Here is a 15,039-nt window from a genome sequence, read left to right as displayed (position 1 = left end):
CCTTGCATGTCTATGGCTAAATGAAAATCACTGACTAAAATCCTGTATTTCATTCATAATCAATTAGCGGACAAGTATAATACAAGCATGCAAGCATGAACACAACAATGGTGATCAATGGTGAATGAAATACTAAACCAGATATCTATCAGAAAAGCCCTAATCAGAATAATAAAAAGATATGATAATAACTAAAATAATCATGATAATAATGAATTAGTATCAATAATAATAATAAACTGTAATAATAACAATGACAATGTCAGACATCAATAAAAACGATATAATGATAAAAATAATAATGATATACTAATAATAATGATGATGATGGTGATAAAGGTATATTCTTTGAAAAAAATCAATGGCATTTCTAGCCTACAAAATGATGAAAAACATATGATCAGAAAATAATAAATTCTGATTATAAAATCGATTAAATTTCCTGATCTATCCTCAGAAGTCTATTTTTGTTTACATGAATGACTGACACTTTGTCAGAAACAGTAGAATGAAGGATTCATATAAAATTGATATTAGTATACAATGAAATTTATTAGCCGTTATGAAGATAATTTGTTTTTAAAAATGGTTCACTCTTGTCTAAGAAATGTTTGTTGGAAGTGTGAACTAACTAATATTGTTGTACAGTAAGAATGATTAGGAAATGACGATATTGAAATTACATATCATTAAATAAAACTCAATTATCCTTGATTAAGCAACTATTTAAGCCCTATAAAGAACATAAATTGTGAAACAGAGATGCCTGTAAGTGTTAATGTTTTAAATGATAATAATGTATTTTTACCATTTTCATTGTAATCCTAACTTAGTCTTGTTGCTGCTATCGCAATGATATTTCAAAGGTGAATTATATGAAAGGTGATATAATCAACAGCGATTTAGTTCTTTCACCCCCCCCCCCCTCCATCGGCCATCTATCTCCCCCACTCTCTCTCTATTTAAAGACATCTATTCTCATCATATTTCAAATAACACCCCACCCCCCTTCTCTGTAATAATCCCATCTACACCTCTGAATAGGAAACTAGATAAAGAAGGCGCACTCTAAATGCTATAGGGCTATAATACTATTAGATTTCAGGACAAAGGGCCGCTTCTACAATAACTGCATATGAACAAATTCATGTACAGTACATGCATACTTTGCCTTTCAATCCATTAGCCATTTGCTAGTATTGGTCAAATGAATTACAGAAACTTCACAATATTACTCATTATGCATAGCATATGCAGCTGGTCCAAGGTACATGTATTATGCATTCACAACCATAGAACGTCACAGTTTACTCAATCCACCTCACTACTGCTGGAAAGGCACTTATATGAGGGAACCCAGCCAGTGCTCTACATTGACGTCATAGGAAACATGTACTGTTCTGGCTATGGAACCGTCGGATCCATGTCCCTTGCTATGCAGAGCTTGCTGGCGAATACGAGCAATTAGTATGCCGCTCGATGACGTGAGGGGCTTGCAATTTGCGTGAGCACTCCCCGATCCCCTTCTCCGAATCGGGCTCCGTCATGCCAGGATTTGCGGCGTAATCTCCCGACCCTGCGTGTTGTTTTCGTCCAAAGTTCCTCAAGTACACACGCACGGTTGATAGAAAAGAAGGAGAGAGGAGGAAAGAGAGGGGAAGATCTCAAAGCACTCATCAGACTTGCTATATTTAAGATAGGGCTTATTTGGGAAAAAATCTATTTTGGAGTATTTTTTCCTTTACGAACCGAAGGGAGTACAAATGCGTCAATTGAGAGTAAAGCAATACTGCGCTTCATTGATTATTGCCATCTTACTTTTTTCGCTCTCAACTCTCAAAATTCCCATTTTTGTCCAGCTCCTTAGTATGTTTGCCAGGCTGCATGTTTCTCATTGTTTACTTATTTTTTTCCTCCCTTTTTGTTTAGTTATTTCTACCATCATCGAATTAATGAATTATGGTTACCATTGTTTCAACTCACAATCTCTAAGGACTTCCATAAAATTCTTGAAATACATTAAAAACAATAATAATAGCACTTACCAAATAGATCTTCAAAATCATGTAACTATAGCCTAATAAATAATAATATAGGATTTACATAGTGCAAGTATCCACCTTGTTACGTGCTCAAGGCATTTCTATATTATCCCAGCTTAGCTAGACTACCTATTCCGGTGTTCACAGCTTTTTGAGGAATAACTTCCTGCCCGTACCCAATTTCCTCACCTGGCTTGAGTGCAGCATGCCTTACTGGGGTAACACCTATAAATTTTTGGGTACATATTTCGAATTATTCAAGGCACATGAAAAAAATAATTAAAGATGATAGGGCCTATAGATTTGATTTCGACCAATAACTCAAGCACTTGGGTTTTTTTTAACGTTATGTTTACATGAATGTAAAACAATATGATGGATAAGTACTCCTGCCCCTGTGTATACTGTTTTATTTTCCTTATTGTCCATTGTACCCCTTCCCATAAGTCATTACCAACCATAACCAAAAAATCAATTGCACAAGTATTCCTGCCAAAATAGCCCTCTTTCAATTTTCTCTACGACTCTATTTATAAAACCAAATAATGTACCACTTACAGCTATTGAGACTTTTATGATCACATGGTCTTGTTTTTTTTTCCTACCCTTATCGGCGAGTCATCAGAATAACCCTCCTTTGACGTCACAACACAGATGCAATCAGCGATGCAAATGATTGGGTAGCTTTTTGGGGTCAGATAACTTGATAATGGAAAATAATCAGGATTTCGGCTCCATATCCAACACATTTTCCCTCTCCTCTCTCTTACTCTCTCCTATTCAGCATGCAAAAAACCTAAAATCTAGATTGTTTATTACTTTCAGTATTCATATTCCCGTGACTAGCAAGTTTGCCTCAAAAACCAAAATATTTGTTACTTTTTATTTCATTCTTTTCCGCATTCATCTCTGAAAAGAAAAATCTATACGAATTTTCACAACATATTTTGTTCCAAGATTGCACGTATCCACGTTAGTGTATGGAATGTCTTTTTGTGTTGAGTCTGAGAGGGTTTTCCCCCTACTTTGCCAAATTTACACTATTCAAAGAGTTCAAAAGCAATAAAAAGCTAAGGAAAATAATACAATAATACAGGCCTAATGCACTACCATGATTACTTTGAATACACAAAATGCACATATCCATGTCCATACTTAATTAAACAGGGAATTTATCCATATGATTCAATATCATTGAACTACATGTACATGTATGTGCGGCCGTTTGGGACCCCGGCGTGGGACTATGTACAATAGGTAAACAAAACTCAAAAGGAATTTACTAAATTTATGAATTGCCTGAAGATTGACAATGAAGGAAGTGACATGTAGTCTCTGCCACAAATCAATATCTCAATGACTCTAGTTTGTATCCTACACACCTACATGTACAATGATACGCCTACATGTATGTACCAACAGTAATGTCTTTTACACCCCCCCCCTGCCTTTAAGTCAGTTAGCATTCCATAACTATTGGCTATCATAATTTGCATTTATAATGAGTGGATATTTTGTGTGTGTGGTTGTTTAGCCAACCTCACAATAACATGTAACTCAGTGACCGGTCCTAAATTTGTTCAAAATTGAAGGGTGGCAGCGGTGGGATCAAAATCATTTTGATTTAACCATTTCTTTTTGCAATCATTTTTCGAGACATTTCCTGATCAAATGTATATTGCATGTATGTCTTGAGACCCTTCACACAGCCTATACATTTACCATGCAGGCCTTTTTCTTTTTGCACCGAGGAGAATTCAGCATTGAACCACGATTGTACTGTGTTTGACACTCCTTCATAAAGCTCAAAGTTTACCTGGCAGATAAACAAAATACAATCACTGCCAGGTCAGTTCTTATCAGTTACAGACATCTCTCACACGTTAATCCTCTTGATTACCCTCTATCAATACTCTGTTAATCCCATAACCAAACTGAGACCCCTTACTTAATCCCTTTTAGCTCTAATCAAAACACCTCAATGAAGTGTGCAGTTGACAATGGGGTTGTTAATGTGTTAATTGCATTCCATAAATTTTGAAAGAAAAAAAAAACAAAATACAGTTATATGAAGAACCATATTTCCTGCCAGTGCCACTTTAGGTTTCAGATTTAATCAAGTAATCCAATGCAGAATGTACGTTACACTGTCTGAAAATTAGAAAATCATCCCTATATGTACATGAACTTTTATGAAGGAACTACTCAAATCAGCATTTTTCATTGAAGTTGTAGATATGATCTATAAGATCACATTCAGCCTAAAATTAACCTTCAGTTCCTACATAGGCCTCAAACTGACTACATGTATTGGATAAACATTGCATCTTGAGGACATGATCTGGTTTCTGCACTTGGCACAGGGATTTCAGTTCACACCAAAGAATGCAAAGATTAAATAGAACCAAATCAAACGGTCAACTAATTTGATTGTTAACTTAAGCCAATTTCATATTGCATATTTTGTGTACCTACAAAACATTGAACTATTCAAAAATGCATTTTGTTGAAAATGGTAATAAATTTGTTACCAGTGGAATGATATTGGACGAGAGACAGGGAACCAAATGTAATGAGGGTTGGAAATATTTTGACATTTTCTGGAGTTTTTTATTTTTTGGGGGGGAGGGCAGTTCCATTTCAAGGACTCCTTTTTTTGCAACAATCAATAATGTATTGCATTTATATATCAATTTATCATCATTCTGCCTCTCTGCCATCCGTAGAACCATTGTTCCTGGAAGATCTTGGGGCCACACTGGTAAAAAAAGCTATAATATTCTATTTGAAAAAAAAAAACTTCAGGGTGATTTGAGATGTGATGAGGGCCGAAGCGCCCATTGCCCTCGTGCAGTTCCTAAGCTGAATTGTTTTTAGTAACAGGAAGGGAAATTAGACAGAACCAATCATCCCATATATACTAATAATAAAATCGATTGAAATTAGAGAAGAGAGAGAGAGAGGAAGAACACACAGGATGTAGACATTCGAAAGGAAGAAAGGCTACTGTCATTATAGGCCCTACCAATATGCTTTTCACATTGCATTTCCTTAACCCCATACTATCCTTAACCCCGGACTATCCTTAACCCCATACTATCTTTTTTTCGATTCACACTGTCTTTCTTAACCCCATACTATCTTTTTTCGATTCACACTGTCTTTCTTAACCCCATACTATCTGCTCAACCGTGATTAATGCCTTAACCCCGGACTATCCCTCAGCTCATGAATACTGATGATTTTACCATACAGAGCGTGATTAACGCGCAATTCGACTTCTGTGATTGGTTAATGCTTAGCCCCACTTTCCTTAGCCCTGTTTCGTTTTCACACTGCATCTCTTAGCACCGCAATTGTGGTGCTAGCACCACAATAAGCCGGCTAACCCTGCTTTTTTGCAGGGCCAGATACTATTTACCGTGCTAGCCCACTTTGCTAAAACGTAGTGTGAAAACGAAGTGGGCTAAGCTTAACCCCTGGAAATTGGTGGGGCTAAGACCCCCCCTTAACCCCACCAATTTAGGACAAAAAGTGCAGTGTGAAAAGCATAATAGTGTACTTTGAAAAACACAATCTGAAGACCAATAAATATGGGTGTGGCCGCAACATGTACGTTTGCTGACTGCTTGCCTAGCATATCAACATATACTACAAGTAGGTTTGCTACATGTATGTATAAATCAATCAATTCTAACAAGCCAGTGAGCTTAAGGAGTGTCTTGTCGCATGATCCCCAAAATAAAATGTCTGCTTCTTGAAGTAGTGAATAAAATTTATCATGTGGAAAGATAATACCTATAGGCTAACTTTAAAAGTACTATTATTTGCACCCTAGCAGGGGCATGCTACTGTACTTTACGAGCATTAGCATGCCCCTTCAGTATGTTTCTCTTATGGTGAAATGCTCAATACTCCAATAGAAACAATGCGTTGGTTTTAGCTGCATGGATCAAGATGTCAACAGGGTTAACGAGGTAAAACCTGACAGGTTGCTGGAATAAGGGTGGGGTGGAAGAGGGTGGGTGGGGGGCATCATATCAGCTGGACCCAATCATCTACCAACCTTCCATTGTCTTGTAAGGGGTTATGACCAAATAAAATCCTAAGAGAGAACACATTCTCCATTTTGACGTCATTCTGAGCATGACCTCCCAGGAGCCTTCACACTGAAAGGTCACCAACCCAGGACCCTTGCCATACTGCAGGTAGCAGTCTCACAATTCAGGCTTTAATTGGACTAACTGAATATTTACTTGCCTACATTGTGATGGAATTTGCAGCAGTGCAGACAACCAAAATCCCCCTAAAATTCCTGCATGGAAATGCTAAGGGCAACCTTCTCTTCCATAGCCACTCTAAGATTTGCCACTCTACAAATTCAAGAATATTTAGGAAATAAAAATGACAAAATATGACATTTACATTTAATACATAATTTGTAAAAATTGAAAAAGAATGAAATTGCTGATTGTGCAACAAGTGTAGCCCTTGAAATGAAAGAAAGAGCCCCCCAATTCACCAATCACTCCCATTATGACAAAAACTGCCTCTGAAAAAAAGGAAAAAAAATTGTCTCCCATGTCCACCCTGTTCTGTTAAAAGCCTCCATATGACGCAAGAGCATAATGTACATGTATAGGTGTATGGCCGACTGTATCAAGCAATGTATGCAAAATCATGCCCAAAATACTAGAAAGGGGGGGGGGACCTTCAAACTTTTACTAAGGAGAGCTACATTTACATGGTCAGTACAACGCAGGATCATACCCTTTGGAGTATGAAAGAAAAATACTTCGCAATTCTTCATCATGACATCAGTCTTTTTCAGTCTGAAAGCATTTATTTTCCAAACAAAAACATCTTTATCTTTAACAAATGTTAGATGCTACCAAATTATTCAACCTTTATGCAAGGTACATACTTGCCTTGAGTATGGAGTAGGTCAATGCTTGCATATATCTGTGTGCAGACCCAGTTCCCATAATTAGGCCTACTCGATCGCAACTCTTTCCTACGGCCATTGAACTACATTCCATCATGGTCAAGTTTAGAACGCACAGAGAGGCATTTTGCCTATACCAATAATTCACATTGCATGTGAGATGGAACAGCCTAAATGTTGGCCATTCTTAGACGTCACTAAATGTAGTTTGGGGCTGGGCAAGCATGCCAGTCTACTAATGTTTATTGCAATGTAGCTTGAAGATTGGCTTTCCTTGCAGACGGTATCCTATCCTTAGGTACATCATGGTCCATGGGCATATTCGTCCATGTTCGCAAATCGAGGCAGGGGTATAAAGAGACGCGTCTTCTGATTTACTTGACTTTGTTTAAAGAGAAATTCCAGTAGTTGCAGTAAACACTGATTTCATGAGAAAGTCTGTAAAACAAGGCTTAATTGTCAGTATATCATCAAGGATCTAGATCTGGTACAGTTACATAAACTGAACTTTGTGAAATCTTGAAATCTATGCTAATAAATGTTCAGACTGAAGATCCCCAACACAGATAAGCGCACTTGGGACAGTGTATAATTATTACTTTGAATGTTGGGCCCGACGCTCTACCCGAATCCTGTGCTTATTTGCTGATATCTCAGCAATTACACAATTTCTTCCAGAATCCTTCGGCACATACGTTTTATTTATACAAACAGACACTTTGGTGGTCATTTCATTGGATTCTGTACGAACTCTTTTTGATATCGTTACCAAAACTAGCATCTATCTTTAAAACTCAGGGAGCTTCAGCCTTTGACAGCAGAACCATCCATTGTGTTAGTCTTTTGTGTTTCTTGTTCCAATCCGATGTAATTTTGCCGAGATTCCACAGCATAAATATAGAAGTTCAGGGCTGACTGAAAAACACAATTCCCAGTTGCATGTGGTGGAATTAATGTGTCACCACATTCTTCAGGAAAGAAAATCAACTAAAGATACTGGACAGAGGGAATAAGTCATAACAACAGTCCAGGGTTACTTTTTGATCCCAGTGAGCCAAAAATTAGCTAATTAATTTACAGAAACTTTGTTAACATTAGAAACTGCTGAAATTTCCAGGGCTGTTTTTTATGATTCAGGGTTCTTACTTACCTTTTTTTTTGTGGGGGGTATATTCTCCCCCCAAGTCCCATGTATTTTTCCCCTGACTTTAGGCAAACACCACACAGAGGATGGTCATTAGGCAAGGCTCCACATTAACTTTTTTTGGTGGTGGCCCGTTCGGGCCACCAAAACCTTCAAATAATTTTTTTTGGTGGCCCATTAGTAAAGTTTGGTGGCCCGAAAAATATAAAGAAAAACATTAATTAAAAATGAATAAAACAAACTGAAATATTCTGCAGTCACTACCACGTACCACTATTCTTTGTACATCTTGTATGTAAATTGTGCTTGCTGTTATTTTGTGGTAATATATAAATTGTTCTATCATTGTGAATATGAAATGATTGAAAGAAAATAAAAGAATTGAAATAAAAGAAATAAAAGAAAAAAAATTGAGAAAAAAAAGAAAATGTAAGAAAAATGAATAAGACAAAATTATCAGAAAAAATGGGGAAATTATTATTATTCAGTAGAAACATGTTCTTTAATCAGGCATATTCAATGGGAAGGGGTATAAATGGTTTAATCACTGTAAAAAAATGACAGAAAAAAAAAGAAAACGGCAAGTTATCTGGAAAAAACAGTGAGAAAATTCCTTCCCTATTTTTGACAAAATGATGGAAAAAATTCACATTTCATATCAATAAAATGCCTTCCCAAGTATTTACTTCCTTAAGAGTGGTTTAAGAAGTCATTTATAAACAAGAAAGAAAGAAGCTGTCTATTCAAGACAGCTTCGAAAATAAACCAAATATCAACATACATACAAATGCACATGTGGGACTGTGATGTACTCACCTATGTGTTTTATGTGTATTAATGCATTTGGAAATCGGTCTTTTTGAGTCAAAACAGAGGTCATAATTCCTCCTTTTAATGCTTGCGAATTATCAGGTTTCAGTAATATGGACTGTAGAAGGGCATGTCATTGGTGTAAAATGTGACTTTGACGTAGATTTTCAAAGTTCTGGGGAAGATTTCTTAGCAGTAACATTTCGCATCGCAGCTCCCTGAGTCTGAATAGTCTGCTAGCGCACAGCCAGCTGCAGTGGTTTCACGCATGCAAAGCTCAGCCAGACAGCCGGCTGAATAATAGTTACTGTATGCTAGCGGTAGGCCTACATACTGTCATGACTGTGCAATCTTTGTGTGTGTGTATTTGTGTGTAGATTGACAAAAAAGGCGCATGACGAATTGACTTGCAATTTGAACTGTAGAAAGTTGATAAATGTATGCAAAATCGGGAGAAAAATTGGCTACTTTGAAAATTATTGGTTGCCCGATTCGGGCCACCAAAACTTAACATTTTTTCAATAATGGTTGCCCGAGATGAATTTTTGGTGGCCCCGGCCACCGCTAATGTCGAGCCTTGCATTAGGCCTACATATTTGGAGGGGTACTTCCTACTAAACAGATATTAGAAATTGAAGTTGTTGTTGTTGTTATTTTGAATAGGCAAACTAGTCAGTTTTGACTATTGTTGCCTTACAAATATGCTTTTTTTTTTCAAAATATGATAATTTCTTTGTTCAAATTATGTCAGTTTGAAAAGTAAAAGAAAGAAAGGAAAGAAAAGTTCCCAGGAAATTGTGCAAGACCACCTCTATGTTACTATATGTTACTCTATGTTACTATGTTACTCCCATTTATATAGCTACACTACTTCACCTTCTTTACCTACCATGTCAACGCCTACATATTATTGGACCTTGCTCTCACTCCCCTTTTCCAAGTATCATAATATTTACCTTCAGAGTATCCCCTGAATTCACAATGCTTAATCAATAGTGGACAATGCAGATTTGGTATTCAGGGCTTAACAAGTTCCTTGTAGGTTTCACAACAGCGAACAATAGATCAATAGCCTGGGTGAATCATTGTACTGCAATCTAGGGGGTCAGTTGCTTGGGTCAGTCAATGGTCAGCTATTGTCCAGCATGGTATGGATTGCTGGTCTAAATGAGGCTTGAAAAGCTCAGCTGGGGAGATGGGCAGTGGAGAAGGATGCTTTGCCTACTCAACCAGAAAAGAAAGGACACCAAATCCTCAGAAGATACAGAAGACACAGAATAGAAAGGACACCAAATCATAAGAAGATCCAGAAACAAGTTTGAACTGACAGAACAGACACAAACTTCTTAAAAGTCCACCTTGACTTACCATCAATAATACCTAACAATATGTTTTGCATTTGCCCATTTCTAAAAAGTTAAAAGAACAATTTTGATTTCAACAATTGATAATTTATTGAAGAACTAAGTAAGCTAATTCATTTGTTCATTCATATTACTTATTTACTTTACTACGTTATTCACTTCTCAACTTCTTTCTAGCACAATTTTATAAAAATTGATTATACAATGCCTGGGAGGCTAATCCATACACTAACTTTGAGGCATGTAGAATAAAAAAAAACAGAGAGGAATGATACAAAATTTTCATGAATTTACTACAATACTAACATTTTCATCACACACTGGAAATAACGTAGCAATGTTACAATATCAGGTCTGTAAGTGTGTTCTTCCATGCTCAACCATTTTCCCACAGAAAAATAAGTTTGAAAGAATTATTCTTCCAGACTCCACTTTTAACAAGTACAAGTAACCTTTGCTTGCAGGTGCACAATATTACAGAAATTATGTGGTAAGCATTTCAAATGTTGCTTTCTCTTTACATGAAATCAATTAATTTCATGTACTAGTGCATTCTTGTGAATGTACTTTTATGTGGTTTCTTTATCAAGAGCTCCTTGCTTCCACTAAGAATATATTATGAGTTTTGCATCTATGAGAATGTAAAGGAGATGTGGTTTGGGCCAGATGGAGAGAAGGAGAAGGGAATAATGGTGGTAGAGAGAGAGGGGTGGGGGGTGGGGAGAAAGAACAGAAACGTGGGACAGGGGGTAACAAAACAGATCTTGAATGAACTCTGGAGGTAGAGAGAATTGAGTTTGGAGTGGGAGAAGGGGGAATGGATCTATTAAAGGTAAATGCCAGTTTTGGTAACGATATCAAAATGAGTTCGTACAGAATCCAATGAAATGACCACCAAAGTGTCTGTTTGTATACTGGTAAATAAAATGTATGTGCCAAAGGATTCTGGAAGAAATTGTGGAATTGCTGAGAAATCAGCGAATAAGCACAGGATGGTTAAGCGTCGGGCCCGACATTCAACGCAATGATTATACACTGTCCCACGTGCGCTTATCTGTGCTGGTGATCTTCAGTATGAACATTTTTCAGCGTAGATTTCAAGATTTCACAAAGTTCAGTTTATGTAACTGTACCAGATCTAGATTCTCGATGACATACTGACAATTAAGCCTTGTTTTACAGACTTTGTCATGAAATCAGTGTTTACTGCAACTACTGGAATTTCTCTTTAAAGAGGGTGGGAAGTGAAGGTAGGTGATGGAGAAGGGGAAATGGAGTTTAAAGTGGGAGAAGGGGAATGGGAGCTATTATTAGGGTGGGAAGGGGGGGGAATGAAGGTAAGGGATGGAGAGGAGGGAGTATGGGAGGGAGACGGGAGAGAGAGGCAATAAGAAAGGGAGAAGGGGAGAGTGGTGGTGGAGAGGGGGAATTGAGGAGAATGTGGGTAAGAGAGGGAGAAGGGGAAAATAAAGGTTTAGAGTGAAAACTGAGAACGGAGGGTCTGAGGGAAAAGTGGAAGAATGAAGGTGTGAGAGGGGGGCAAGAGGAATGAGGTAAACAGAGGGCGGAGAACGAATAAGTGAGGATCCACATGAGAAAGAGGAGCTAGACACAGAAACACCCAAAAGATAGAGGCAGGTCTAGAAAAAGAAGCTGTACACAAGTACAACTCCTGCATCGCTTCAAGTAAAGATTATAATCTGGGCCTTGTCTTACAAAGAGTTACGATTTATCCAATCAAACGTAACTCTATGGAAATCCATCAGTGTCATACAGAAAATGTGCACAATGTCCTTTGTAAACACAGAGAAGCATAGTGAATTTTCCAGCATAGTTAGAAAATATTTTGAACAAAAGTACATATTAGATGTTGACGTTGCTGGCCGTCCATAGTTGTGATTGATTGGATCAATCGCAGGGCCCAGGTTGCAACATTTATGAGAGACGCATGGAGGGACCATGATGGAGGAAACGTCTCTAAGTGAATGAAAAGCGTAGGCCTATGTTATAAGATTTCTTTATCACAACCAATATGATCACAAAAACCTCCGTTTTACTGAACCGAATGTACTGCACAAAAGAAAATGGGGACTATGTAATCTGTTTTTTATATTACTACGGAGCATCTGATTCTGAAGAGCAGTGATCATGAAATCACAACAATGGCCCTTTTTTGTTCAATCATTCCTAATTGATGCACAACCTGAATGCTCAAAATGAATGCCTTAATCAAATACCAGCCTTTTTTTCATACCTTTAGTTCCCCCTTCAAAACTGTTGGGTAAGGGGGTTTCCCTTAAAGTGCCACCTGTAATTTAATGAGTTTTCCTTTCAAATCAATCTTGCTCCTGACACAAGCAGCAGGCTAGAAATACATTCACAAAATCCATGTCTACATGGAGTGTGTACAGATCAGGAAAAGTTGAGTGACACAAATTAAAGTGTCATTTCAATCACATATTTAATAGTGTATTGTTTGAACAATTGCTGAGTTTTTGCAATGCAGAGCCAATACTTTTTTTTATTTTGTGAGATTAGTTTACTTTTGCAAGAGAAAAAAGTTCCAGTGAACAGTGTATGACTTAGGCTACTATAACCATCTCAAATTAGAACCTTACACTCTACTCTAGCATGTGCTGTAGTCCTAAATATCAAACAATAGATTTAGCGGAGAAAATATATTGTTTTTTTAAGTATTATTATGCATCAGATTCAGAGAATGCTTGCACTATTACTACACTATGGTATTAAATTTTAGGCCTATGGTTTATTTGGGTAAAGAATGTGTGCTCAACACATCTGCCAAAAGAAAGTTAAACTTACACTTGTAAGTCTTATATTGTAGAAGCAAGTGTTTGTTTTGGGTTTTTCTGTTTTCTTGGTTAATATTCCGATCATTTGTAGTCATCCATTGACTGCTCATTTAATTTGATTATATATATTCAATATTGGCTTCCGTTTGTTATCTTTTCAAGCAATCTCGCTTTACAATGACAATCCATCTTCTGCAAGGGAATTTCACGTTTGGATATATATTTCTGATGGTCAAAATGTCTGTTATTTGTGTTACTCTGTTATAATGTAGAAGGAAATCAATAAATGAAAATCAAATCAAATTTCATTTCAGTGAACTTCTGGGGAGCACAATCAGTTAGTACTTAACAGTTTTCTGCCCAAAGGCAGACTAAATAAGGTATGATGGGATGAGGGGTCAACATTAACATTATCACCATTATTAAAGTCATTAATATCAAGACTTGAATGAATGCCCGGCATGGAGTTTCGACATGATTACTGCAGCGGCCTTTTAGTATCGATTTAAAAATACATCCTTTACAAATACGGGACATTTATATTTTGCATCATACAACAAGTTTACAAATCAGTGTATGATCCCGTCTCTTGTTCATTGATTGTTTATGGTGTACACATTTATTTATGCAAGCAACATTGCTGTGTTCATGAACATTGACTTGATGCACTGCTGACTTTTGAAAACTTTTTCATGGAATTTACCAAGAGAGTTGAAAAGGCCCAAGGTGTTGGACTTAGACAAACCCATTCAATGAAGAAATACAATCCTGGCTTTAGCTTACCTGAGATTTTGTAATGCGATGTTTAGCCAACTTCACCACTGCAAAGTTACCCTTCCCAATGGTGCGGTCTATGTCATAGAACCCAACGCGTATGTGGCCGCGGCGAGGTTTTGCCTGAGTTGGGGGGTCGGCCGAATCCTCCATCATGACGACCATCTTTCAACCACGTCTCTCTCGAAACGGCAGGCAAAATCCAGGCTCGAAGGGGCTCCAAAACGCTTCAACTGTCGTATATTCCTATGTAGACATGAGGTGGAAACGGTCATCATGCATCGTGTTAAATCCAGACAAGAATAAGATACCCTTGTTGGTGAAAAGGGGGGTAAAGGAATTAGTGTGATTTCACAAACCCCTGTGCATGCCTTGTTGGTGCGATTGGATCCACCGCACTGGTGCACAATTTTCATTGATCAATGTAAAATAGTGCAGAGGTTTCGCGTGTAATGTGAAGCTGAATGTATCTGCAGATGAAAAAAAGTCTTGTTTCTTACGTTTGAAGCTGCTCTATGAACAAAAGCTTGGATTGTCCTCCAAAATTGTACTGTTAGGCTTTACAATGATGCGTTGCAAAGAATGAATGAACTATTAAACTTCATGATCAATATCAAAACATTGAAACGGTGAATATAGAAGTACACAACATTCACGAAGGGATGCATGCATCCAGCGCAATACCGGTAGATAGATAGTACAGAATATAACACGTTTTTCAAATCAAAATTAAATTCCTTCTTGATTGACGATTAAGCAGTCCTGAGATTCTATTCATAGAATCGTTGTACTTGAGAAAAAACAGCTTTAAAGAGAAAAGTTACAGATACAAAGCAAAATTCACAGTTTTCGCCAGGGCCAGCCCAGCGAAATGAAGTATATCAATATATCCGTCGATATGCCATTTCGCATGATATATTATCAGTACGTGTGTGTCGTCAGTAATGTGTGTGTGCACATGCCTATTCGCTAAACGTGTGTTGTGTATGAATGCTCCGTACGTCAAAATTTATGACGTCATTCTGGGGATCTCTCTCTCTCCCTCTCTCTCTTATTCTCTTTCCCCTTTGCCCCCCCCCCCCCCTCTCATTTGCTCACTCGCATATAATTCACATAAGACATGTCATTAGCAAAAAAGGGGGCAAAC

General features: G+C 37.4%; 1 protein-coding gene across 2 annotated transcripts in view; it reads right to left on the bottom strand.

The window, feature by feature from the left end:
* LOC121420014 (serine/threonine-protein kinase SIK2-like) overlaps nucleotides 1–14,826 on the bottom strand; it is a 66,220-nt gene extending 51,394 nt beyond the window's left edge. The window contains exon 1 of one of the 2 annotated variants that reach the window (XM_041614535.1): nucleotides 13,902–14,826. In XM_041614535.1, coding sequence (XP_041470469.1) covers nucleotides 13,902–14,057 — 156 coding nt within the window. In that variant the 5' untranslated portion in view covers nucleotides 14,058–14,826. Of the gene's footprint in view, nucleotides 1–9,830; nucleotides 9,932–13,901 lie in introns of those variants that run through there. The other variant, XM_041614536.1, reaches the window with a different exon arrangement.
* Nucleotides 14,827–15,039: the final 213 nt, after the last annotated feature.

This window comes from Lytechinus variegatus, chromosome 8 (assembly GCF_018143015.1).
Source record: "Lytechinus variegatus isolate NC3 chromosome 8, Lvar_3.0, whole genome shotgun sequence".
Taxonomy (NCBI): domain Eukaryota; kingdom Metazoa; phylum Echinodermata; class Echinoidea; order Temnopleuroida; family Toxopneustidae; genus Lytechinus; species Lytechinus variegatus.
Note: the sequence above shows the minus strand (reverse complement) of the source record. Positions and strands in the feature narration are given on the sequence as shown.